Genomic DNA, 27020 nt, shown 5'->3' on the forward strand with positions numbered 1-27020 from the left:
CGGGAAGAGTGCGATTCTGTGTCTATAACGTTAGGCGTGAATGTCTAGCATCGAGAACACTACAATGATGTGTCTATAACGTGGGGCGTGAATGTCTAGCATCGGGAAGAGTACAATGCTGTGTCTATAACGTGAGGCGTTAATGTCTAGCATCGAGAACACTACAATGCTGTGTCTATAACGTGGGGCGTGAATGTCTAGCATCGGGAAGAGTACAATGCTGTGTCTATAACGTTAGGCGTGAATGTCTAGCATCGGGAAGAGTACAATGCTGTGTCTATAACGTGAGGCGTGAATGTCTAGCATCGAGAACACTACAATGCTGTGTCTATAACGTGAGGCGTGAATGTCTAGCATCGGGAAGAGTACAATGCTGTGTCTATAACGTGAGGCGTGAATGTCTAGCATCGGGAAGAGTACAATTCTGTGTCTATAACGTTAGGCGTTTATGTCTAGCATCTCTAAAAGTACAATGCTTTTTCTATAACGTGAGGCGTTAATGTCTAGCATCGGGAAAAGTACAATGCTGTGTCTATAACGTGAGGCGTGAATGTCTAGCATCGGGAAGAGTACAATGATGTGTCTATAAGGTGGGGCGTGAATGTCTAGCATCGGGAACAGTACAATGCTGTGTCTATAAGGTGTGGCGTGAATGTCTAGCATCGGTAAGAGTACAATGATGTGTCTATAACGTGAGGTGTGAATGTCTAGCATCGAGAACACTACAATGATGTGTCTATAACGTGGGGCGTGAATGTCTAGCATCGGGAAGAGTACAATGCTGTGTCTATAACGTGGGGCGTGAATGTCTAGCATCGGGAAGAGTACAATGCTGTGTCTATAACGTGAGGCGTGAATGTCTGGCATCGGGAAGAGTACAATGCTGTGTCTATAAGGTGGGGCGTGAATGTCTAGCATCGGGAAGAGTACAATGCTGTGTCTATAAGGTGGGGCGTGAATGTCTAGCATCGAGAACACTACAATGCTGTGTCTATAACGTTAGGCGTGAGTGTCTAGCATCGGGAAGAGTACAATTCTGTGTCTATAACGTTAGGCGTTAATGTGTAGCATCGGGAAGAGTACAATTCTGTGTCTATAACGTTAGGCGTTAATGTCTAGCATCGGGAAGAGTACAATTCTGTGTCTATAACGTTAGGCGTTAATGTCTAGCATAGGGAACAGTACAATGCTGTGTCTATAACGTGGGACATTAATGTGTAAAATGGGGAACACTACAATGCTGTGTCTACAACGTGGGGCGTGAATGTCTAGCATCGGGAAGAGTACAATTCTGTGTCTATAACGTTAGGCGTGAATGTCTAGCATCGGGAAGAGTACAATTCTGTGTCTATAACGTGAGGCGTTAATGTCTAGCATAGGGAACAGTACAATGCTGTGTCTAGAACGTGGGACATTAATGTGTAAAATGGGGAACACTACAATGCTGTGTCTATAACGTGGGGCGTGAATGTCTAGCATCGGGAAAAGTACAATGCTGTGTCTATAACGTGGGACATTAATGTGTAAAATGGGGAACACTACAATGCTGTGTCTGTAACGTGAGGCGTGAATATCTGGCATCGGGATGAGTACAATGCTGTGTCTATAACGTGAGGCGTGAATGTCTAGCATCGGGAACACTACAATGCTGTGTCTATAACGTGAGGCGTGAATGTCTAGCATCGGGAAGAGTACAATGCTGTGTCTATAACGTGAGGCGTGAATGTCTAGCATCGGGAAGAGTACAATTCTGTGTCTATAACGTTAGGCGTTTATGTCTAGCATCTCTAAAAGTACAATGCTTTTTCTATAACGTGAGGCGTTAATGTCTAGCATCGGGAAAAGTACAATGCTGTGTCTATAACGTGAGGCGTGAATGTCTAGCATCGGGAAGAGTACAATGCTGGGTCTATAACGTGAGGCGTGAATGTCTAGCATCGAGAACACTACAATGCTGTGTCTACAACGTGAGGCGTGAATGTCTAGCATCGAGAACACTACAATGCTGTGTCTATAACGTTAGGTGTGAATGTCTAGCATCGGGAAGAGTACAGTTCTGTGTCTATAACGTTAGACGTTAATGTCTAGCATCTCTTAAAGTACAATGCTTTTTCTATAACGTGAGGCGTTAATGTCTAGTATCGGGAAAAGTACAATGCTGTGTCTATAACGTGAGGCGTGAATGTCTAGCATCGAGAACACTACAATGCTGTGTCTATAACGTGAGGCGTGAATGTCTAGCATCGGGAACAGTACAATGTTGTGTCTATAACGTTAAGCGTCAATGTCTAGCATCGAGATCACTACAATGCTGTGTCTATAACGTGGGGCGTGAATGTCTAGCATCGGGAAGAGTTCAATGCTGTGTCTATAACGTGATGCGTGAATGTCTAGCATCGAGAACACTACAATGCTGTGTCTATAACGTGAGGCGTGAATGTTTAGCATCGGGAAGAGTACAATGCTGTGTCTATAACGTTAGGCGTGAATGTCTAGCATCGAGAACACTACAATGCTGTGTCTATAACATGAGGCGTTAATGTCTAGCATCGGGAACAGTACAATGCTGTGTCTATAACGTGAGGCATAAATGTCTAGCATCGAGAACACTACAATGCTGTGTCTATAACGTAAGGCGTTAATGTCTAGCATCGGGAACAGTACAATGCTGTGTCTATAACGTGAGGCATAAATGTACAGCATCGGGAACACTACAATGCTGTGTCTATAACGTGAGGCGTTAATGTCTAGCATCGGGAAGAGTACAATGCTGTGTCTATAACGTTAGGCGTGAATGTCTAGCATCGGGAAGAGTACAATGCTGTGTCTATAACGTGAGGCGTGAATGTCTAGCATCGAGAACACTACAGTGCTGTGTCTATAACGTGAGGAGTGAATGTCTAGCATCGAGAACACTACAATGCTGTGTCTATAACGTGAGGTGTGAATATCTAGCATCGGGAAGAGTACAATGCTGTGTCTATAACGTTAGGCGTGAATGTCTAGCATCGAGAACACTACAATGCTGTGTCTATAACGTGAGGCGTGAATGTCTAGCATCGAGAACACTACAATGCTGTGTCTATAACGTGGGGCGTGAATGTCTAGCATCGGGAAGAGTACAATGCTGTGTCTATAACGTTAGGCGTGAATGTCTAGCATCGGGAACAGTACAATGCTGTGTCTATAACGTTAGGCGTGAATGTCTAGCATCGAGAACACTACAATGCTGTGTCTATAACGTGGGGCGTGAATGTCTAGCATCGGGAAGAGTACAATGCTGTGTCCATAACGTGAGGCGTTAATGTCTAGCATCGGGAAGATTACAATGATGTGTCTATAACGTGGGGCGTGAATGTCTAGCATCGGGAAGAGTACAATGCTGTGTCTATAACGTGGGGCGTGAATGTCTAGCATCGAGAACACTACAATGCTGTGTCTATAACGTGAGGCGTTAATGTTTAGCATCGGGAAGAGTACAATGCTGTGTCTATAACGTGAGGCGTGAATGTCTAGCATCGGGAAGAGTACAATGCTGTGTCTATAACGTGAGGCGTGAATGTCTAGCATCGAGAACACTACAATGCTGTGTCTATAACGTGAGGTGTGAATGTCTAGCATCGGGAAGAGTACAATGCTGTGTCTATAACGTTAGGCGTGAATGTCTAGCATCGAGAACACTACAATGCTGTGTCTATAACGTGAGGCGTGAATGTCTAGCATCGAGAACACTACAATGCTGTGTCTATAACGTGAGGCGTTAATGTTTAGCATCGGGAAGAGTACAATGCTGTGTCTATAACGTTAGGCGTGAATGTCTAGCATCGGTAAGAGTACAATGCTGTGTCTATAACGTGAGGCGTGAATGTCTAGCATCGAGAACACTACAATGCTGTGTCTATAACGTTAGGCGTGAATGTCTAGCATCGGGAAGAGTACAATGCTGTGTCTATAACGTGAGGCGTGAATGTCTAGCATCGGAAAGAGTACAATTCTGTGTCTATAACGTTAGGCGTTTATGTCTATCATCTCTAAAAGTACAATGCTTTTTCTATAACGTGAGGCGTGAATGTCTAGCATCGGGAAAAGTACAATGCTGTGTCTATAACGTGAGGCGTGAATGTCTGGCATCGAGAACACTACAATGCTGTGTCTATAACGTGAGGCGTGAATGTCTAGCATCGGGAACAGTACAGTGCTGTGTCTATAACGTGAGGCGTTGATGTCTAGCATCGGGAAGAGTACAATGCTGTGTCTATAACGTGAGACATAAATGTACAGCATCGGGAACACTACAATGCTGTGTCTATAGCGTGAGGCGTTAATGTCTAACATCGGGAAAACTACAATGCTGTGTCTATAACGTGGGGCATAAATGTACAGCATCGGGAACACTACAATGCTGTGTCTATAGCGTGAGGCGTTAATGTCTAGCATCGAGAACACTACAATGCTGTGTCTATAACGTGAGGCGTGAATGTCTAGAATCGGGAAGAGTACAATTCTGTGTCTATAAGGTGGGGCGTGAATGTCTACCATCGGGAAGAGTGCAATGCTGTGTCTATAACGTGAGGCGTGAATGTCTAGCATCGGGAAGAGTACAATGCTGTGTCTATAACGTGAGGCGTTGATGTCTAGCATCGGGAAGAGTACAATGCTGTGTCTATAACGTGAGACATAAATGTACAGCATCGGGAACACTACAATGCTGTGTCTATAGCGTGAGGCGTTCATGTCTAACATCGGGAAAACTACAATGCTGTGTCTATAACGTGGGGCATAAATGTACAGCATCGGGAACACTACAATGCTGTGTCTATAGCGTGAGGCGTTAATGTCTAGCATCGAGAACACTACAATGCTGTGTCTATAACGTGAGGCGTGAATGTCTAGCATCGGGAAGAGTACAATTCTGTGTCTATAAGGTAGGGCGTGAATGTCTAGCATCGGGAAGAGTGCAATGCTGTGTCTATAACGTGAGGCGTGAATGTCTAGCATCGAGAACACTACAATGCTGTGTCTATAACGTTAGGTGTGAATGTCTAGCATCGGGAACAGTACAATGCTGTGTCTAGAACGTTAGGCGTGAATGTCTAGCATCGAGATCACTACAATGCTGTGTCTATAACGTGGGGCGTGAATGTCTAGCATCGGGAAGAGTACAATGCTGTGTCTATAACGTGAGGCGTGAATGTCTAGCATCGGGAACAGTACAATGGTGTGTCTATAACGTTAAGCGTGAATGTCTAGCATCGAGATCACTACAATGCTGTGTCTATAACGTTAGGCGTGAATGTCTAGCATCGGGAAGAGTACAATGCTGTGTCTATAACGTGAGGCGTGAATGTCTAGCATCGAGAACACTACAATGCTGTGTCTATAACGTGAGGCGTGAATGTTTAGCATCGGGAAGAGTACAATGCTGTGTCTATAACGTTAGGCGTGAATGTCTAGCATCGAGAACACTACAATGCTGTGTCTATAACGTGAGGCATAAATGTACAGCATCGGGGAGAGTACAATGCTGTGTCTATAACGTGAGGCGTGAATGTCTAGCATCGGGAAGATTACAATGCTGTGTCTATAACGTTTGGCGTGAATGTCTAGCATCGAGAACACTACAATGCTGTGTCTATAACGTGAGGCGTGAATGTCTAGCATCGAGAACACTACAATGCTGTGTCTATAACGTGAGGTGTGAATGTCTAGCATCGGGAAGAGTACAGTGCTGTGTCTATAACGTGAGGCGTTAATGTCTAGCATCGGGAACAGTACAATGCTGTGTGTATAACGTGAGGCATAAATGTACAGCATCGGGAAGAGTACAATGCTTTTTCTATAACGTGAGGCGTAAATGTCTAGCATCGGGAAGAGTACATTGCTGTGTCTATAACGTTAGGCGTGAATGTCTAGCATCGAGAACACTACAATGCTGTGTCTATAACGTGAGGCGTGAATGTCTAGCATCGAGAACACTACAATGCTGTGTCTGTAACGTGGGGTGTGAATGTCTAGCATCGGGAGGAGTACAATGCTGTGTCTATAACGTGAGGCGTTAATGTCTAGCATCGGGAAGAGTACGATTCTGTGTCTATAACGTTAGGCGTGAATGTCTAGCATCGAGAACACTACAATGATGTGTCTATAACGTGGGGCGTGAATGTCTAGCATCGGGAAGAGTACAATGCTGTGTCTATAACGTGAGGCGTGAATGTCTAGCATCGAGAACACTACAATGCTGTGTCTATAACGTGGGGCGTGAATGTCTAGCATCGGGAAGAGTACAATGCTGTGTCTATAACGTTAGGCGTGAATGTCTAGCATCGGGAAGAGTACAATGCTGTGTCTATAACGTGAGGCGTGAATGTCTAGCATCGAGAACACTACAATGCTGTGTCTATAACGTGAGGCGTGAATGTCTAGCATCGGGAAGAGTACAATGCTGTGTCTATAACGTGAGGCGTGAATGTCTAGCATCGGGAAGAGTACAATTCTGTGTCTATAACGTTAGGCGTTTATGTCTAGCATCTCTAAAAGTACAATGCTTTTTCTATAACGTGAGGCGTTAATGTCTAGCATCGGGAAAAGTACAATGCTGTGTCTATAACGTGAGGCGTGAATGTCTAGCATCGGGAAGAGTACAATGATGTGTCTATAAGGTGGGGCGTGAATGTCTAGCATCGGGAAAAGTACAATGCTGTGTCTATAAGGTGTGGCGTGAATGTCTAGCATCGGTAAGAGTACAATGATGTGTCTATAACGTGAGGTGTGAATGTCTAGCATCGAGAACACTACAATGATGTGTCTATAACGTGGGGCGTGAATGTCTAGCATCGGGAAGAGTACAATGCTGTGTCTATAACGTGGGGCGTGAATGTCTAGCATCGGGAAGAGTACAATGCTGTGTCTATAACGTGAGGCGTGAATGTCTGGCATCGGGAAGAGTACAATGCTGTGTCTATAACGTGAGGCGTGAATGCCTAGCATCGGGAAGAGTACAATGCTGTGACTATAACGTTAGGCGTGAATGTCTGGCATCGAGAACACTACAATGCTGTGTCTATAACGTGAGGCGTTAATGTCTAGCATCGGGAACAGTACAGTGCTGTGTCTATCGCGTTAGGCGTGAATGTCTAGCATCGAGAACACTACAATGCTGTGTCTATAACGTTAGGCGTGAATGTCTAGCATCGGGAAGAGTACAATGCTGTGTCTATAACGTGAGGCGTGAATGTCTAGCATCGGGAAGAGTACAATTCTGTGTCTATAACGTTAGGCGTTTATGTCTAGCATCTCTAAAAGTACAATGCTTTTTCTATAACGTGAGGCGTTAATGTCTAGCATCGGGAAAAGTACAATGCTGTGTCTATAACGTGAGGCGTGAATGTCTAGCATCGGGAAGAGTACAATGATGTGTCTATAAGGTGGGGCGTGAATGTCTAGCATCGGGAAAAGTACAATGCTGTGTCTATAAGGTGTGGCGTGAATGTCTAGCATCGGTAAGAGTACAATGCTGTGTCTATAACGTGAGGTGTGAATGTCTAGCATCGAGAACACTACAATGATGTGTCTATAACGTGGGGCGTGAATGTCTAGCATCGGGAAGAGTACAATGCTGTGTCTATAACGTGGGGCGTGAATGTCTAGCATCGGGAAGAGTACAATGCTGTGTCTATAACGTGAGGCGTGAATGTCTGGCATCGGGAAGAGTACAATGCTGTGTCTATAACGTGAGGCGTGAATGCCTAGCATCGGGAAGAGTACAATGCTGTGACTATAACGTGAGGCGTGAATGTCTGGCATCGAGAACACTACAATGCTGTGTCTATAACGTGAGGCGTTCATGTCTAGCATCGGGAACAGTACAGTGCTGTGTCTATAACGTTAGGCGTGAATGTCTGGCATCGAGAACACTACAATGCTGTGTCTATAACGTGAGGCGTGAATGTCTAGCATCGGGAAGAGTACAATTCTGTGTCTATAACGTGAGGCGTGAATGTCTAGCATCGAGAACACTACAATGCTGTGTCTATAACGTGAGGCGTGAATGTCTAGCATCGGGAAGAGTACAATTCTGTGTCTATAACGTGAGGCGTTAATGTATAACATCTCTAAAAGTACAATGCTGTGTCTATAACGTGAAGTGTGAAAGTATAACACTGGGAACAGTACAATGATGTGTCCATGACGTGAGGCGTTAATGTATAACATTGGGAACAGTATAATGCTGTGTCTTTAATGTAAGGTGTGGTTGTATTCCGTTGAGAGCAGTAGGTTGCTGGGTCCATACGCAATGTTGGTATTTTCGATGTCGGCAATGTCGGTATAACGTCACACATGACTTTATCTAGTTATCTATCTGCTTACAGCGGGAAATGATACTATGACCCTCCACATAGGTGTTCATTTTTGAGGCTACATATTCACAACTAATCATGACTTAATTCTATATATTCACAACTAATCATTACTCAAGGCTATATATTCCCAACTAATCATTACTTAAGGCAATATATTCACAACTAACAGACGTTTTACCATCTTAATTATTCACATGTCATGAAAAAAAGATTTAGGAGGAAGAATGCAAAGCGATCGTTTCATAGTAAACCAGAAAAATTATATGAATTTAGACCGTTTTGAAAACAGCGATACAACCAAAAGTTAGAATGAAAAGGGAAAAACACCATCCAAGTTCCAACGAGTTCGGTAGTTGGGCAGTTGGGAATCCACGTGTTAACAAAATATGCGTCCAGGATATGTCAGAAAATATCAAGACACGGAGAGTAAAGGAATGTATAATATATGATGGACATAATCGATATTCATCTTTGTTGTTATGTAAACCGGACATTGCTGTCAGTCGGATTTTACTTTAGATGTGCGCTTTGCGTTTATGTGATCCATTTAAGGACAGTGTGGCCCAAATAAGAAGAATGGCTGAATATCTCAATCGCCCTCTCCCTGAAGGGAAGTACCAGGAGATAGCCGAAGCTTGTTCCTTTAAAAATCTGAAAAATGTGTGTGAGAAGACCAAAGACCAGACCTACCACAACCCCTGGCAAGAAGGATCAAGTGGATATTTCAGAAAAGGTAAGTGTTACAGACATCTACTATACAACACAACCATACAACATAATGACAGCTGCGTTGTAAAAATTGATGTTTCTAGTTTTGGGACAGGATCAGTAACCGATGAGTAAACTGATTTTCTTACTCGTAAGTGTGTCCATATGGCGATGAGTTTACACGAACCGTTAAAGATGATGATGTAAATGAGTGAGTTTTGTTTACCCCACACTCAGCAATATTCCGGCTATATGGTGGCGGTCTGTAAATAATCGAGTCTGGACCAGACAATCTAATGATCAACAACATGAGCATCGATCTGCGCATCTGGGAACAAATGACATGTGTCAAACAAGTCAGCGAGCCTGACCACCCTATCCCGTTAGTCGCCTCTTACGACAAGCAGAGTCACCTTTTATGGCAAGCAGGGGTTGCTGAAGAGCTATTCTACTCTGGACCTTCATGGGTCGTGCTCTTAACAGATCAGGCGAGCCCCCAAGTTTGTTATGGTTAATAATTTGCTGTGAGAAAAGGTCTAAAAAAACCCTTCAGAACCAGCAAATTACAACACAGACAAGTCTGAAATTTTCAATAACGTATTGAGCGATCAAAAGAAAGATACAATGAATGGGTTGCTGAAGATGTATTTTAACTCGGATCCTCACGGGTCCGATGATGATGATCATAAACAAACCGAGACTGAGTCAGACAAACCGCCGATTGCGACCAAACCATAGAGTGGCAGAGCATGTGCTCACGAATCGATATGAAATAATGACAGCACCAAGTATTCGCGAATAGATAATCGTATCCTGCCCTTCCAATGGCATCCGTCATAAACATGTACAAATTTCTTTGCCCGCCTGAAATATTTTGAGAACGCATAGTACAAGTCAAAATAGGGAATTGCTTTGGACGATATTTTTGTCACTGATGCATCAACTTTCGAAATGTCCTCCACGTGTCGACCATAAAGCGTTTTGAAAGCTTTACTGGCTGATGTAACCTCCTGCTCCTTGAAATCTTGGTAAAAGCACCAGTGGCTAGATCTGTCGGAATGTTGCTCGATCTCAGATATATTGGGAAGTGCTGAAGTGAAACAACTGAATCAGTCTCATTTGTCTCCCGTTTTTTAAAGTTCTTATGGGCAAATCAGTGAAATGGGATGGATCTAATCATATTATCGATATGCGTCTTTTGTGAAATGCGCATTTTTGTCATGGTACAGCTATTTTTGTAATCCACACGATTTTTCCTCTAGTATAACATTTAGGTAAAGAGGTTCAGTATACAACGGACATTCTTACACAGCAAATTCATCTGCTGAAACAAGGAACTGAACTTATAACAATAACAATTTACAGGTCAAATTGACGACTGGAAGAACTGGTTCACGGTGGCACAGAGTGAGGAATTTGATCGAAAATACCAGCTGAAGATGAAGAAAAATCCTCACTGTGGATGTCCTGTCTAGAAGGTTATCACACTTTTGACCATGTGACCAGTACGTAGAACATTCGTTAGATGAGGAAGATGTTTCGGTGACGATGAAAGGACAGATAGTTCTTACAGTATACAGAAGAGTGGTTGTTGTTTCAGTAGAAGTAAACAATTGACGTACGAGGCGAACTGTTTATTTACACAATAATTATCCTTACAAATGAATGTTGCATTATTCTTGTGTGTAGGGAACATGTTTGTCAACTCCGCAAAATATCATATTACATTGGCAGTAGTGTTCCTGTGTTAATTCATTTTGATACTTGCTGAGAGAACTTTCTAGATGAAACGTGTAGTAGTGTTTTATTTATATGGATACAACACAATAGTAACGATCTGTTCGAAAATGTCACATTGTAATTTACTCGAATGGATTCTGTACTTCACTTTGGGCAAAATTCATTTGTGCTTAGCTAATATTCCGGAAGTTGGAAGATTGAACTGTGGTGTTTGTTGAAGGTACGGGTTATTTTGGCATTCTTAAACGAAGCTGGAAACCAGCTTCGCAGGATGTCAACAGTGGTAATGTTCTTGGTTATGGGGAACAAACCCTCCCAACCAGGCTCTTTACAGAGGGGATTACATCATCCGTCTTGCATAGATGATTTCATAAAATGACGATTCATGGTGAATTATGTGCGTCTTCATACGTCTTAGATTGTTTACAGGCCAACTTTGATATAAAACGTGATGATCAGTTTCCAGGACGCCCTGTGTTCTACTCAATATTATATTTTTCCGCTTAACAAACTTCTTGTACTTGCACATGAAAACTATCATGATTGAACATTGTTTTTCATACCCAAGGTGTTTCATATATTAGACTATCAAGAGTCAGGATGGGGCGTTGCTTTCCTGTCTACTACTTTTTATTGTTCTTGTTTTCGTTCCACCTGATGGCGCTAGGGTTCATAACATGTGCACATTTCTAGAAATTCCTTTTCCAGTTCTCTTTGAGACAGAGTACATGTACATGATGTGAATAAACAGAACACGTGTAATTATATATTTCATTAAAGGACATGTTAAGTACAAAGCGTACTCGACAATGCTTGCGGTATTGTGTTATGTATAATTATATGCAATAGAAAATAATCATGTTGTCAATGACAAACGGTTTATATTGTCAAAATGAAATTATGTTCGCGTGATGACGACCTAATTACAATGCGAACCAGCTTGTCAAATTCATATTGAGAGGAAAATGTGACAGTAATTTGAGGCCAAGGACGAATAAGGCTGAAATGTAGACTCATATTTTTTTCCAAAATATTTGTTCAGAATATGGAAAACTTGTGGTCACAATCCAAACAGAAATCAGACCATGTCTCGTCACTCGAGAATCCAGAAATTTGCATGTGTCATAATAACAAATAAAACAATATGAAAAGATCAAAATTTTCTCAGGTATGACCATTTCATATACAAAATACGAAGGCTTTCATAGTGAAAGTCATATGCAATTACTGTAATGTGCGATGGCACATCCACTCAACGTTTTAGACAAAATGGGCCATGACAATGGTATTAACAACGAATGCCACCCGAGTGTCAGGTTAAGTAATAAAAATGTGCCCTACTTGGTAGGACGTTACCACATGGACTCGCCATGTGTGATAATAAGAACTGACGTTAACACATCTCATTTTGGATGACTGCCAGACAATGTCTATTTACATCTGGGGTTAACATCTTATTATCAACGACAGTTCAGTGACTCTAGATCTAGATGTCGCTGTGATAAAGTACGATTAGTTTTACTCCGCACTCAGCAGTATTCATGACTATAAGTATAAATGGAGTTTTGGACAACGTGAGAACTTATGCAACAGTTACGACAGAATCATGGTCAAAACTATTTGATTTGGCACCAAGATCGTTCAAATAGAACAGGTCTCTACGATTTTATTGCGAAATGCACCATTTCTTCATATTCAATGCTGCCATCTTGAACAATGGTCGCCATCTTGAATTTTTAGGTGGCAATTTTTCTTTTGTTTGTCTCCGGAAGTGATCAGTTGTTATGAAAACACTGTGTCAAAACCGCTGCATCTTGAGTCATCACTATCTTTTAACAGGGGCGACGTGGAAATATGTTCGAAAACAAGAGCTTAAAGAAAACGGCCCATTTTCTGTGAAAAATATCTTCCTTTGTAAACATTTAAGAAGATTGAATATGGATCAGGTGTCTGTATACACTATTACTTCTTTTTGAATCACTCACCTGGATCGATAATCATCAAGATCAGGGTATAAGAAATCAATGATATCATTGTATACAGTTAAATCACCTGCTATGACGCCAGCACTATTTCAGTAGATCAAAGTGTGCAATATCAGGATTGAAACATGTAAAGATTATAACGAATTTACGCTTGCGTATCAAACATTTATACACTGTTTTCATCACTTCATCAGCCTCAAACAAACGAGGGTCTTATCGGACGAGTTTCTGCCAAACCAATAACACAATCCCAGAGTAAGTTTTTCTCAGTCCAATCATTAAGAGCTAAAGGGCTATTCCCTGCTTAACGCTTTTGTCACGGAGCAGCCAAACACGTGTACTGAGATTTTGAAACTTTTAGAGGTCAGGTTTAACATCGGCAACAGAAACATAATGTTATATTAAATTCTCCTGTATGCTATTACCTGCTGTCATCATGCAGGTCCGAGTCAGTGATGGCCTTCAGTAACCAATGCTTGTCAAACAGGGCGACTAACGGGTTCGCTGACATGGTTGACACATATCATTGGTTCCCTGTTGCACAGATATATGCTCATGCTGCTGATCACCGGATTGTCCAGTGTAGATTGAATTATTTAAATGCCGCCTCCATATGACTAGAATAATGCCGAGTGCGGCGTAAAACTAACTCACTCATCACTATTTGGTAGTGATTCATAAACTCATGGCTGTAGTGTTATTCAGTCCCACAATGGAATATACTTATTGGAAGGTTAGTGACCTGGTTTGCGGACAACGTTTCGGACGTTACGAGACAGACTGACCGCGGGCACTGCTTGCTGTGATGTCCGTAGCTAATCTGATCCAGTGCCTCCTGTCACGGTTGTGTACGTGCTGACTGGTGGAGTCCGCTTTGGAGGTGATTGTGTATTGTGTCAAAACACATGATGCCATGACAGGTTTTGCAAGGCTACATATACTCGTAGGTGAGAGGCTTTAACTGTGGTACCAGAAATACACATGGGCAACAATTCACGTCATTGCTATATCTTGACAGGCCAGTTCCTCAAATGATATGCGCAGAACCAATCCAGTGCTCCAAAAGGAGTGTAATGGAGAACACTATATATAACACACCTATAAACTGATTGCCTCGGAGTGCAAGAGGCCCTATTGAGGTTGTGACTACCCTCACAGTAGGTCGGTGCCGGCGTTTGTTGATTACTATGATCTTGACGTTTCTTCTCGTACTGCTGATGTCGGGTTTCTTCCAAGTGAACAGTGGCTTTAAAGTGACTTTCCCAGTACACATTCCTCTGGACAGTAGATTCTCAACGTTACAAACAGCAATGGCTGCTAAGGAAAAACACACTGGAAACAGTAAGTTCATGTTATCTGTGTCATTTGTAAGTTGGCACTCTTCTCAGTGTTGTTTCTGTAACTGATTGTTTCTCCTCAACCCTCACGATTTGATGTCACCCTCAGTATTTCACGGAGTACTTAACACTCCGCAGGGGAGAAGACAAGGCCATGACATACTGAAGATGTAGTGAAGAAACGTAGCGTATACAAGACGTTTTGTTGGTGTAATGAACGGCTATAGAGCATATACATACATATGAGATTTTAGAAAGCATTTTCCAAACGCCGTGGTGTATGCATGGAAAACTGTGACAACATATTTCAGCTTAATAAAATGGTTATTCTGTCAAAAAAAAACAAAGACAAGACTTAAAATGAAAGTTTTAAACAATTTACATGGAATCTAAGGAGAATACACGCGAAGTCAGGATGGCAAACACACTGATTATAACACAGTCTTCACATAATGGTTGTTGTGATTGTGTCGACAACCACAGGCTACCACACCAATGTCTGGTTTAGCGGCTTCTTGGAATCACCCAGAATCCTCCTCTTCGATGGCAACCATGATTCGACTTTTCAGCATTTGGATTGTCTGCCATTCTCCTTGGAGATACCTTCTGGAGATATTTAGCTGGTTTTGGTAACAGGAGATGCTGAGAGTTTCGATGGGGTTGTTCTGTAAAGGGTTAGTGGTGGCATGGGAAGGTCGAGGTCTAGCATTGTCATCTGTGAGTATCAGACATTTGGATAAGGAAGGGTCGTCAAAATGTTGCATGTTATCACGTCCTTCCTGTTGATAACATTGAGTGTCCCAGGTTCGGTAATTAAAGCAGTTATAGGAAACGAAACTACGGAGTAGTGTAAGGGACATTCTCGCGATTTCGTATTCTTGCTCTCTCGACCTTTGGAAATACGCCAAAAATGCCACAGGTGCGAGAATGCGAGATCACGAGAATGTTCATATTCCATATGAAACACCAAAGCGTTTAGCAGCGTGAATGTTCCCCTGGCGATATATCTTCAATGGAAGACGGTAAGATGTGAAAGTTTAGTTCAAAATAATGAGCGTTATGCCCTGTCCTGCAGATTTTCTTTGAGCATGCACAGCCCTCGTGTTTGCAAGGTTTTCGTATCTAAGAGCTAGCAACTCCCTCAGACCGGCAGCATACAACCCTGAAACCTGGTGGAGTGTCGGACGCTCCCCGGTCATCACGGACGTTGGTCGTCCTTGGTCCTCCAGGTCTTGGAGGGACCTTGATTGAACTAGTTGCCACGTTCTTCCTCACAAGTCGTCTAGTACCCGTGCGGTTAATGCTGTATTTGGCAGCAACACTGCGGCAAAACAATGCTGTGTCAGTGTCGATAAATTTCATCGTCTACTACTGTCTACTACTTTTCATGTCAAGAAACGTTATTTAAGTGACTTCGTGTTTAAATTCAGTTCTGAAAATATTAGTGCAAAAAGTATATTTACCAAATATTACAATTTTCTTTGAGACATTGTGCGAAACAGGTGTTTTGTCTGCTTTACTGTACATCCGTTTATTTGGGCCAAGTTGGTAGGGATTCCCCATGTATTCAGGGATGTTTAATTGATGGTCATCCGTGTATATGGTGACGTGTGTGTGTATTTGTGTATTTATATGTGAGCAAGTGCATGCTCTTATCACACTCAGATGTCTCTAGCTTCCACACTGCATACTGCGGACCATCAGCCTGTTTCCCTACACATACGCCACTGGCAACATGCACTTTGTTACCCAACATGGCTGCCCCTACCGCCCTGACACTCTGAACACTTTGAAGCCATTTTATGTCACTATTCCATTGTCTTTCCATATTAGGGCAAACATAATATGACCAAAACTTGCGAAAATAGAATATTCAGCTATGGTTCTGTTTATGTTCTGTTCACAGAGCTCCGGGACACAGAGAATACCGTGACCACCCTTCAGTCTCAGCTTACAAGAGTTTTGGAACGCCTCGACAAGATGGAAAAGGAAGTCAACAATACAAGTAAGACAATTATGTCCTGCCACTGGCATGTCCTGGAATATGTTGTGTACTCTGTATTCATCACTCCTTAGTGTCCCATGTTAATGTCTGATCCTTGTGACATACTTGATTTCCATCTCCGATAGATCTTAGCAGGGCATTTCTTTTACCTTAGTTGTGGTTGAAGTCGCACTCAACAAACCTTTAGTTAAATCACTGCCAGCTGTATGTGTCTGTGCCACTCAAACCAAAACTGATGCTTTTTACCTGTCTTTGGCACTTAATGAACCTACATAAAGACGTGTAAATTTTATCATACCTTATTTGATCATCAGATTGATAGACTGATAGTATAAGAATTGGTTTCCACATCGGATTGCAAAATGACGTAGGCGGATAATGACTAGATGTGAACTGGTTTATACATCTGAGTAGAAAGTGACGTAGACGGATAGTAGCTAGAAATGAATTTGTTTCTACGTGTGACTGCAAGGTGACGTAGACAGATGGGGACTACATATGATTAAGATTCTACACCTGATTGCAAAGTGATGTAAATGGGTGACAAAATATGATTTTTTTCTATATCTGATTGCAAAGTGAAGTAGACGGATGACTGATAAATATGTTATCAAAATTATCTTCTGTCGTGGTGTTCGGTTAAGCTAGTTGAGACTGTCAGATCCTCAGCAGGCGGTACGTGTGGTTCACAAATGAATTGCCAGAAGTATGTATGGGACTGTGTGAACCATTACTGTATATTGCGCGAGGTTGGAGACAGGAAGAACGGTACGGTGTTACCACTGAGAAGTAGGAGGTGAAAACATTATTTGATAACAACGAATACTGATATTATCCTGACAATTCCTGGTGAAATGCCTGACGGTTTTCATATATGTGGCAGTAATGGTCATATTTCACTATATTAACTTGCACTATAAAATTGCACTCACACGTTTCTCATTGTTGCCATATACCACATGTCGTCGCTTGTTTTATGACAGATTCTCCTGGAGGTCGAGCCATTGCAATCTGATCTACAAACAGTGAAAGGGAACATTAAAATTATCATTTTTACTTCACAAACATTTAACTCGCAGATAGCAAAGCTTCCACAATTATCAGCGATTGCAATGTGTCATCTTTATGTTATACCCTCCATCATCATTACATCATTATGTCAACACCATACATGGATGTATTTGTCATGCCATTCAACTGCGTCAGAAATGTTCATAGCACTGTTCCACAGTGTAGTTATATCACTTGCTACGCTTACCTATGTACTTATGTACTTATGTACATTGTTAAAGTCCTGAATATTTGCAGCCTCATATAAAGTAGAGTTAAGACACTATCAAAACTGCATTTGTCGACACATTTAATATTGATCGACTGGTGTAGGTATCGTACTACAATATATAAAACAGTGTACAGGTTCTGTTGCAAAAGGAAGCCTCCAACAGTGGGAGTGGTCACTGTTCCAAGAGCTCCTTAGCGAATGCCGTGGCTCATCACGTGATAAATGTAGCCAATATGGCGGCAGCTAAGATCTTAAGATTGAGCCCGGTTCATTTTCAACAGCTTATTACATTCGCTGCGTGTAATGGCAGCTGAAAACCTGCATGTATAAGATACGTTACCTATTATGTTACTTCATTTTAAGGCAGATAATTGTTATTAGTCACAATATTATCAGGGAGATTTGTAGTAAAGATTCAAGTCGGCATGTTATATCTGACTGACTTCAATTCTCGGTATACAACGACGAAAAACTAAATTCTATCACTAAAACTTTAATTCGCATAGACTTAATTCTATCACTAAAACTTTAAATCACATATTCGGGTTTTTTTTGGGTATTTTTCAGAAAGCAAATATATCTTTAGTTGAAACGTGTTTGCAAGCAATAGTAATTGTTTTATAACTTTTAAAAAATTGCAATTGAGGTGTGTGAAAAATATGACACAGTGTCCAATCTGATCCAATCCGCCATTGAAATAGTACATGGGGGTTGATTGAGTGTTTCTGCTTATTGCTTTAAAGGCTTCTTTCACATACACCTTTTATTTTCAGGAGCGGAATATACCATCAGGTTAAAAGTGATCGCAAGTAATAGTAATAGTTTCATAATTTAATGTTTGGGTGTATTTGAGGTGTGTGCCAAAGCTGACATATCGCCTATCTGATCCGCCATCGATGCCTGTGATGCATGAGTGTTATAGTTCTAAAACATCTTTCTTTGTTGTTGATCTTATATTTGACAAAAAGACATTTACAAAGCTTTGTTTAAAACGTTCTGTTTTAGGGGCGTGTGACAGTATCAGTCAACATTCTGTGAATGTCCTTGCCGTTCCCCACATACAATAAGATATTTGAATTAATTACTAATTTAAAAATAATGTCACAAGGTAGATTCTTAAAGAGCACATGTGTTCTAGTCATAGTGTTGCATTCTTTAATGTGGTTGGGGAGGGATTTCCGTTGAGTATCATTTATTCTTTCATTCCTTCACATATGTATTTCTATATTTTGTTTTTTTTCTTTATTTCTTTCATCCATTCACATATGATTCTTGCTCTTAATTCTGTCATTCAAAGTAAAATTTCGACCGATTCACTAAACTGACTGAAGTACTGTTAAACACAGCCGAAGTTTCGTTGGGAACGAACCAAGTCAATGTGTGCGTTGGAGCACGACGAGGCACAGGCTAATTTGTACAAATGGCAAAGTAAGCAAGCGATCGCGAGTGACCAATCCCTGTTGTAGATTATCCATGGTTAAAACACAGTTTTCATATTGTTATACATGGTGCTATTTAGTGGTACATTTATCAAGCAGTTAAAACGGTACATATATTGGAACAATTTCCGCACCGTTAAAACTCAGTATCTGTGGTACTATGTATTTACTGGTACATGTATCGTGCTGCTAAAAAGGTGTATTTGTGGTGATGTTTATTGGTGCATTTATGGTATCGTTAGAACTGTGTATTTGCGATACTAATTATACTATACTGTGGCACTATATAACAATGTATGTGTTGTACTATAAAAACGGTTTTATTGAGGTGCTATAGATTGGTGCATTTATTGTTCTGTCTAAACGGTACTATAAACTGGTGCATTTATCACACTCTTAAAACAGAGTATTTGTGTTACTATTTAATGGTGTATATATCGTTCCGTTAAAGCAGTGTTTTTGTGGTACTAGTTAATAGGGCAATTATCGTTCTGTTCTAACCGTGTATATATGGTAATAATTCACAGTACATACACCGTTTGGTTCAAACAGTGCATAGGTGGTTCTGTGTAAAGATAACAGCTTGGCTCCATTTATCTCGTTTGTATTGTTTAGTTCCATATATCAAATATCTCTAAAGTCTATACTCGAGCGGGCCAAGATCTAATCTGATAAGCTCTCATTAACACCTCGTATTTACCTATTATCCTTACAGTAAGAAGCGTGTGATCAAACACAACTGAGCAACTATATGGGGCAGTTTGACTCCAAATTAAGCAGATGTGTACACACTTGAAAGGCGTTTAATCCGTCACTTCCTGCTTATCAAGCTTTAGATGCACTCGATCACTTGGAAATGTGTCTATGAAACATGAAACGTGATTAGATGTTGGAGTTAGTAGCTCCTTACAACATGATACTGTTGATCCACAGAAAAAGATTTTATGTAATGTTTTTGGTGCTTGTTTCATAAGGTTATTAACAAATCCCAATGGGTTACATTTCAATCCAGTTATTTGTATTTAAGGACAAAGTCCTTCATGCATACGTTATCAAAACTGAATGAAAATACATGCGGTCCCTTTTCATAGAAAAGAAAAGAACATTGTTAAAAGTACCTTTTCCATTGTATGTGTGCATGTGTAGTTTTCAGATATTTTCCGATAAGTGCTTGAAATAACGTGCATTTCATATGCTACCATGGCCACGTTACAAAAAATGACACAGTCTTTTTTCTTTTGATTCTTGGCAAGTGCCAAGAGTAAGTTTCTAGTGATGTCCCACCAGTTCCTAACACTGTCAGCAGCTGGCGGAGTTTTGTCATGAAGTTCATGGAGGCTGTACATGAAAGTCTGAGCTCAATTCTGGTAATGGTATTCTCAGTGGCCGCGACCTTTCCCCATATTGTCTAATCTGGAATATGACAGGGAACTGTATATACGAGTATAAATAGCGCAGGCGGCCGACTACGTTGGCTGGGCAGTATTACCCATTATTGATCCAAAAATGTCAGCTGGGAATTTTCCCCGTTGTAACAATAAGTTTACGTTGTTCACGATCTTTGACGATTATTACATAAATCTCATACTTCACTACTGATGGTAATGTGTTCTTATTTCGGTTATTATCAGCTTCATGCAGATTTTGCAAAATACGCGAAAAGTACTAGTTTGGAATTCTTGAAGAATATGTATCCCCTCTTGTCGATACAATGACAGTTTCATTCAAACGTTATATGTTTGCGTTAATGTGTTTTATGCCTCTAATTATATTTGTAGTTTTAACGTCACGGTGTAAACGTTAGACCAGGTTAACCCAGATGTCAAGTTCGTCTGGTAAAATTTCAATTCTTCCGCTTGTGAAACTGCAACGTTTCAGCCCAGTAAATCCAAATTCAAATTAACACTCTCACCCAAAAGAGGGGAGACGTAATGTTTGGTATATATTCCTGAAATGCGGGAATGTGATAGTAGAGAAGGTTCTGAGTCCGAATATTGCACTGAGTGGCAATAGCTTCCTGAATTGTGTATTTGCTTTCAGATTTTCAAATTCAAGGTAGACGTTTCACAACTATTAGACATTATTGTTTGTTAAAAGGTCACAGGCAACCCAAATGTCACCCATAATAAATTATGGCATATATATGATATATACAATGCATCGATGATTAAGAAAAAAACCCATATAAATTATAACCTTATAATCAAAAGTGCAATAATTTGTTCTTTTGTTTACCTTCCTCGAAACGATGCAGCCGCGATATCGAACCCATTCAGATTGGTTAGGTGTGTTCTCAAGTATAACGAATCCTTTCATCGGCCACTGGCTCATTTGCCGGCTGTTTGTTTATGACTTATAATCCAGATAGTTGTTATTTTCCAATTGCATGCGGTCAGTGATTGAAGTTGTGCATGGCCCAATATCATTAGCAGACATGCAGGCAGATATATGGGTGTCAATAAACCGGACATTGAGTTTTCTCTGTGACAGCGTCTGCTTATCACAATCAACATGTTTGTTTCTTAATGTAACTAGTAGATATTTACTTGTTTGTGTACACTACCAAGTTTACACTACTTCTCATGATCTCATACTCCGGGCCCACATACCGTTTCAAGCTCCGCGAACCTATTCACTGGGCTGGGGAAAAATTAGTGAATGGTTTGACCTCCAGTTTCGCGGAAATTTTGTCATCGATGTTTTTGGGTTTTTTTTAAACTTTTTAGACTAAGTTGTCATATTTAATGATTTGTTTCGGTAAGTGCATACCGAAAGGTGTCAGAATCTGCAAAGTTATGTTTTACGTTTCATGTGGACTTTAAAACTATATTTCACCAGAACGTAAATCGTATCGCGTAGGTTTCGAAAGTAATTAACATTTCCCACGAATGAACAACTTCTTTATTCAGATGATGAGACGTTTCGATTCAGAATTTTGTCTTCACACAACAATGTGTCTAAGACTGCACAGAAATAAAGTCGAAAATATACCAAGGACTGAATGTATTTGTAGTTTTGACAACCCGGTACAATATTGTTCATTCACAATGACTACACAATGTTCACATCTTGCCCTGCGCTTTTTGCCATATGAGGGCAGTTGTAGAAATCAAGAAATGATGTGTGTCGTATGTGTTTTATCCGCAGCTATGGACTTGATAATATACTAATGTAAGATCTCGCCTCGATATTGTATATCTTTCATCTGAAATACAGTTGTTATTTCCACATTCATGTAAAGTATGGTCTGAAAGATATTAATATTCGTTGTATTCATTATGGTTGCCCAACATGCAACTCTTACCTTTCACTCTGACCCCTTTTACATCCGTCCCCAAAACGCCCGTGCTTGGTATAAAAATTCCATAAGACGACTTTTGGCAGTTTTGGAAATGTTATTGAGGGTTTTCATGGAGCAGTTACTGATTTCTTTACAGTTTCGACCAAAAAGTCGGAAGAACAACAAACAAGAGACAAGCTTGCTAACTTGGCCTCAACAGTGGAAGGTAAATTGTTTGAAGTATCGCAGCTGCATATTTATCAGTTATAATACTTACAAATTGTGAATAAAAAGTGACAAAACCCACAACCGTAATCATGAAATCATCAGACAAGATCCATCACATGCGCTTTGTTGTCTATCTTTATCTATAGTTCACATAATCGTACGTATGTACCGCCTCGGTGTGGGACATGACATAAATGCTTTGCGGTACTAATGATATATCATTCCATTGGATCACTTGTATACCAAGTCCATATACAAATACAACAGACGTGTTCAGGGTTTGCACATGTTGGTGTCCTGAATCCTGACCCTAACCAAGGTTAATACTTCCCTCATGTCGCTGCACTGGTGGTTATATATCCCGGTCACCTCATTTGGATTAAGTCATGAAAATAGGAAACCACAGTGACATTAGTGCGCAACCCAATCAGACTGCGTAACTGTCAGCTACAATCCAACGGTAAGTAACAACGGGAATTGACGGCATAATTATTTGGATGGCTGCATGGTTCTTTTGCACCCGTTGGCGGTTGTCGTTGAATAATCGAGTTTGGACCAGACACGTCCAGTGATCAACATGAGCATCGTTTTACGCAGTTGGGATACGGTGACATGTGTCAACCAAGTCAACGAGTCTGACCTTCCGATCCCGTTAGCCGCCTCTCATGACAAGCAGAATCTTCACGAGCCACTATACGCCATGTTGGTAATGGCAGCTATATGACTGTCGACATGTACGTCACGGATGGAGGATCACTGGTTTTGCGAATGAAATGCTCTTTGAGACTCAAGTTGTCTCATATCGGGACATTTTAAATAAAATATGCTAACTATCAAAAGATTGGTCTCCTTAGTTTAAATGTAGCCACTTACTTCAGTCAAATGTTCTAAACTAGATTCTGCAACTATTCCAACTGTTCCTCCTCTAGGGCACAGAATTAAACCCTTTCTTTCTTCAGCCGGCATTGAGCTGGAAAACATAGCTCCCTTCCGTCTTCACCTCTCTGGCTTCATGTGCATTACTAGTATATATATCCTGTTGAACTGTTAGTTGGCCTCCTCCTGGCGAATGGGCAAGGAATAGCCCAGAAACGTTGTGAAAAACAATAAAGAAGAAGTTAACATCCATAACAATTTGTCGTATATCAAATGTACTGTAAGTCCCCATGGTCCCTAGTGTGGTGATCTACCTTCTGTTGTCTATAGTCTGTTTTTATATTGTATTGTCTAAATAGTGATACTAGTTTTGGCTTTCGATGCTAGTTATAATTGAAATTGTGATATTCTAGTACTTTTACTATCCTTTGTTGACAGATTTTACCACATGCATATATTTCATGTAAATGGTCTCGTTACGATATGGCTGAGATATTGCCGATGTGACGTTAAATATTTAACTCACTCACTCACTCGGTAACATACACGATATTTGCGCATGCTATCCTGCAATTTGATGCATGACCCTCGTGCAGTTTTACTGCGTAAGGTTGATTACCCCAAGTAAGTGGAGAAATTCACCTTCTATATAAGCATATCTATATGTGTAACATATAGTCGGTGTTTTAGGTGAGTCTAAATTATTGATCAGTAGTATATAATGAGGAAGTGTTTATACCAACTGTACACTTCACTGATGCATTTCTTTCTGGTTGCTGTGTAAAGTATGGCCATCTGTTATTTCTTTTCATTCATGTTGTTCCAGGTCTTGAGAGTAAATCTCAAAAAGCTGAAGAACACATTGAGCAGCTGGCTGACCGTCTATCGACAACTGAAGGTGATTCACATTGACAGGAGGTTTGGTAGCCCCACAAAACATAACGGATTACAAGTATCCAGATTGCCTTCCCACAGAGGTCACTCTTGTCGTATCTCCCTATATAACCTCTGTCCTAATACGGCCTTTTAATGGTGCGAGAGTTCTGGATTCATGAATGGTTGTAATCAGATTCATGTCTGCAAACATGGACGTTGCTTCAAAGTGATCATTCGCAAAGCCTCGGTAATTTCCGTATGCTTTTGGAAAAAGAAGAACCTCTTCCCCAGCACGATTAGCAAACGTTTCGTTTAGACGGAATCCACGAATGTAATCGGATCAGTGGTGTCTCTACCGCATAGACCTGGTTGAAAACGGACAAGGCATCCATTAAATGTCTTCAATATCACTTCAACACAAAACATTTTGTCGATTGATTCCTGCAATATACTGTGCTCTGCTTTTGAGTTAAACATGAAATACCAAATCTAGCCTTCGCACGTTGATAAAATGCATGCCACCGCCATATTGGATTCATGTCGATGTAACACGTGATCGAACTGGACAGAAGAGGGCAATAATTCGTGTTGCGATTTTTGGGCGCCAGGGGATTTTACGAGAACCCGAAATGTGGACGTATTTGAACAGAGGTAACGTAGGAAGGCACGAAAGGAATGGCCTACGTGGAAGAGAATTCACTATCCAATAAATGAGAAAGAACTTTGTTTAAAAGTATTCTAATTCCTGTTAATTTGAGACTCGCTACCACATTTGCCCATTTCTTTGCCGTTTTTAAGAAACCTTAATCTGTGTCTCATGACGTGGGCACCATGTACCAACCTGGAACACCCACAATGAAAGTAGTAACGAAACTGGAAGGTATTTGTATATTCGTCAGTATGAAGAAGCTTAGCGACTTTGTGTAATATTTTAGCTTTCACCTGAAAATTGTTAAAATTTAATATAAAAGTGGGTTTCTCGACAGTTGGGCTTGTAACATTATTGCACTCGCCTCAAGTTACAGTTGTGACACATCTTGATAGACTGTTTGGGGCACATTGTGTGTAAATTTTCTTCCTTGCATCGTCTGTTTATAGTCTTAGGCAAAATGCTAGCAAAGTCCCTAACTTTCAGGATCTCTAGGCAGCAGTAAAAGTGTTATCCAGTAATTAGTATAACACCTCCCACCCTCCAAATATTCTTGCTGACATGGACCTAGCCATAGGATATAACAGGGTACTAAGCACAAACAGGAGTTACCCCCACTGCTGAAACAGTGTCCACATTTGCATGGACCAACTACATGTGTATTGACCACAAAGTCATGTTCTAATGAACGGTGACATGCACTGGTGTTCAACATTATCAGAATATGCAGCAAGGTTGATCAGGCTGGGGTATCATATTACCTGATTTTGATGCTCTATATTTGATCTCTACATTTGACCTAGGGGTACCTCACCAAACAGGGTCATCTTCCTCCTGTCAAAGCACGGTGAGTCGATAACCAAAAAGGCAAGGGACATCATGGCATCTTCTGTAAGGTGGCATGGTTCACAAATGTACGTTGTCTTGTTACAGCTAAGGCGTCCATGGGGTCTTCCTGTAACGACGACTCAGAGTGCCTGGTCGAGCGTTCGCTGTGTATCAACGCTGTGTGTGTATGTGACCCTGGGCTCGCCTACCATCCTGGGAAGAACAAGTGTGTCGACAGTACGTTCTTTTCCTTCATGTTTGAATTTTACCGAATCTCGAATTTGTCTTCAGCATCCCATGTATATCTGCCCCCTACAATAATGAAGGATGTTGATGAAAAGCCATTGAAAGTGGTGAATAAAAAACTAAGCATCCAGCTGAAAACTGATTGGCGTTATCTCCCCTTTGTATCAGATTGCCCCTTTCATTGATATACAATGTTTATTTCATGTAGAGATGATAAGATAAATGAGAATTGGTGATAAGTGTCGATTTCAAGTGTACAGAACGTGTTTTGAGATACCTCTTGCCTCTGTCAATCCTTACACTATTCATGTCGTCTCTCTGCAGACTGTACTACTTATGGACAGCATTACACATCTCTCCGGGGCTACTACATCGGCAACCACAACGTCCAAAACTTCTACGGCTTCTCGGAGACGCAATGTAAAGACGCCTGCACTGCCGTCACTTCCTATGTGTGTAGGTCAGCTGATCTTCGAACACGTGACGGGCTCTGTTCCCTCACTCATGAAAGTCTTAAGACAGTCCCCAAATCCTTCTACCGCGTAGAAAGTAAACCCTCAATAATCACACACTATTCAAGAAATTGCCTGACCTAACGATCAAGCATTATGGTTTCGTATTGCAGACAGTTCTTCCTTTTGTCCTTAATACTGTCAGTGTGTTCTGTTAACCCTGATTTAACCAAATCTTATAGATTAAAATGCCAGGAATTTCTTTAGGTTATATGCATATCTTATGGCCAGAGAAGAGGTATATCTATTTTGACAGCTGCACCCAAATCAAAAAGAACGAGAAAGGGAGGTCACTCCAACTGCACGTTTGAACCATCTCCGTTGGTTTCGAATTTGCGAATATAATTCCGTTAGTATCACTGTTGTTGGTCGGTATATTACTACACAATGTAATCGTTGGAGAAAACGTATTGTGCACCTGATCGAAGACCTAGTTTCACATATTAAACATTCCAATAGTGTGATCTCGACAAGTTTGAAATAAAGGTGTTTGGAAGTAATACGAGTTGTCTTTAAAGATGCAGAGGGATGCATACAGAATGAAACAAACCTAATTTTAACATTATTCCTTGATACAATAGCCTTGTGTTGGTAATTATGTCGATGGTATATCCAGGAACAACTGATAGATGTACACATTTGAAATTTGAGAACGAATACAAATTGTTT

The 27020-nt window shown here is 40.9% G+C and overlaps 2 protein-coding genes across 2 annotated transcripts in view; both read left to right on the forward strand.

Moving 5' to 3' along the window:
* Positions 1–11620, forward strand: part of LOC137280742 (uncharacterized) — a 36353-nt gene extending 24733 nt beyond the window's left edge. The window contains exons 11-12 of the mRNA XM_067811962.1: positions 8913–9093; positions 10434–11620. Of these exons, the coding sequence (XP_067668063.1) occupies positions 8913–9093; positions 10434–10543 (291 nt within the window). The 3' untranslated portion in view covers positions 10544–11620. The remainder of the gene's footprint in view (positions 1–8912; positions 9094–10433) is intronic.
* A 4443-nt stretch (positions 11621–16063) lies between these two features.
* LOC137282423 (uncharacterized) lies at positions 16064–26768 on the forward strand. The gene is made up of 5 exons (XM_067814169.1): positions 16064–16135; positions 22294–22362; positions 24067–24138; positions 25699–25830; positions 26164–26768. Exons 1-5 carry the CDS (start codon positions 16111–16113, stop codon positions 26433–26435), a joined length of 570 nt encoding a protein of 189 aa, XP_067670270.1. The 5' UTR covers positions 16064–16110; the 3' UTR covers positions 26436–26768.
* The last annotated feature ends 252 nt before the right edge of the window (positions 26769–27020 follow it).

This window comes from Haliotis asinina, chromosome 4 (genome assembly GCF_037392515.1).
Source record: "Haliotis asinina isolate JCU_RB_2024 chromosome 4, JCU_Hal_asi_v2, whole genome shotgun sequence".
In the NCBI taxonomy this organism is placed as follows: Eukaryota; Metazoa; Mollusca; class Gastropoda; order Lepetellida; family Haliotidae; genus Haliotis; species Haliotis asinina.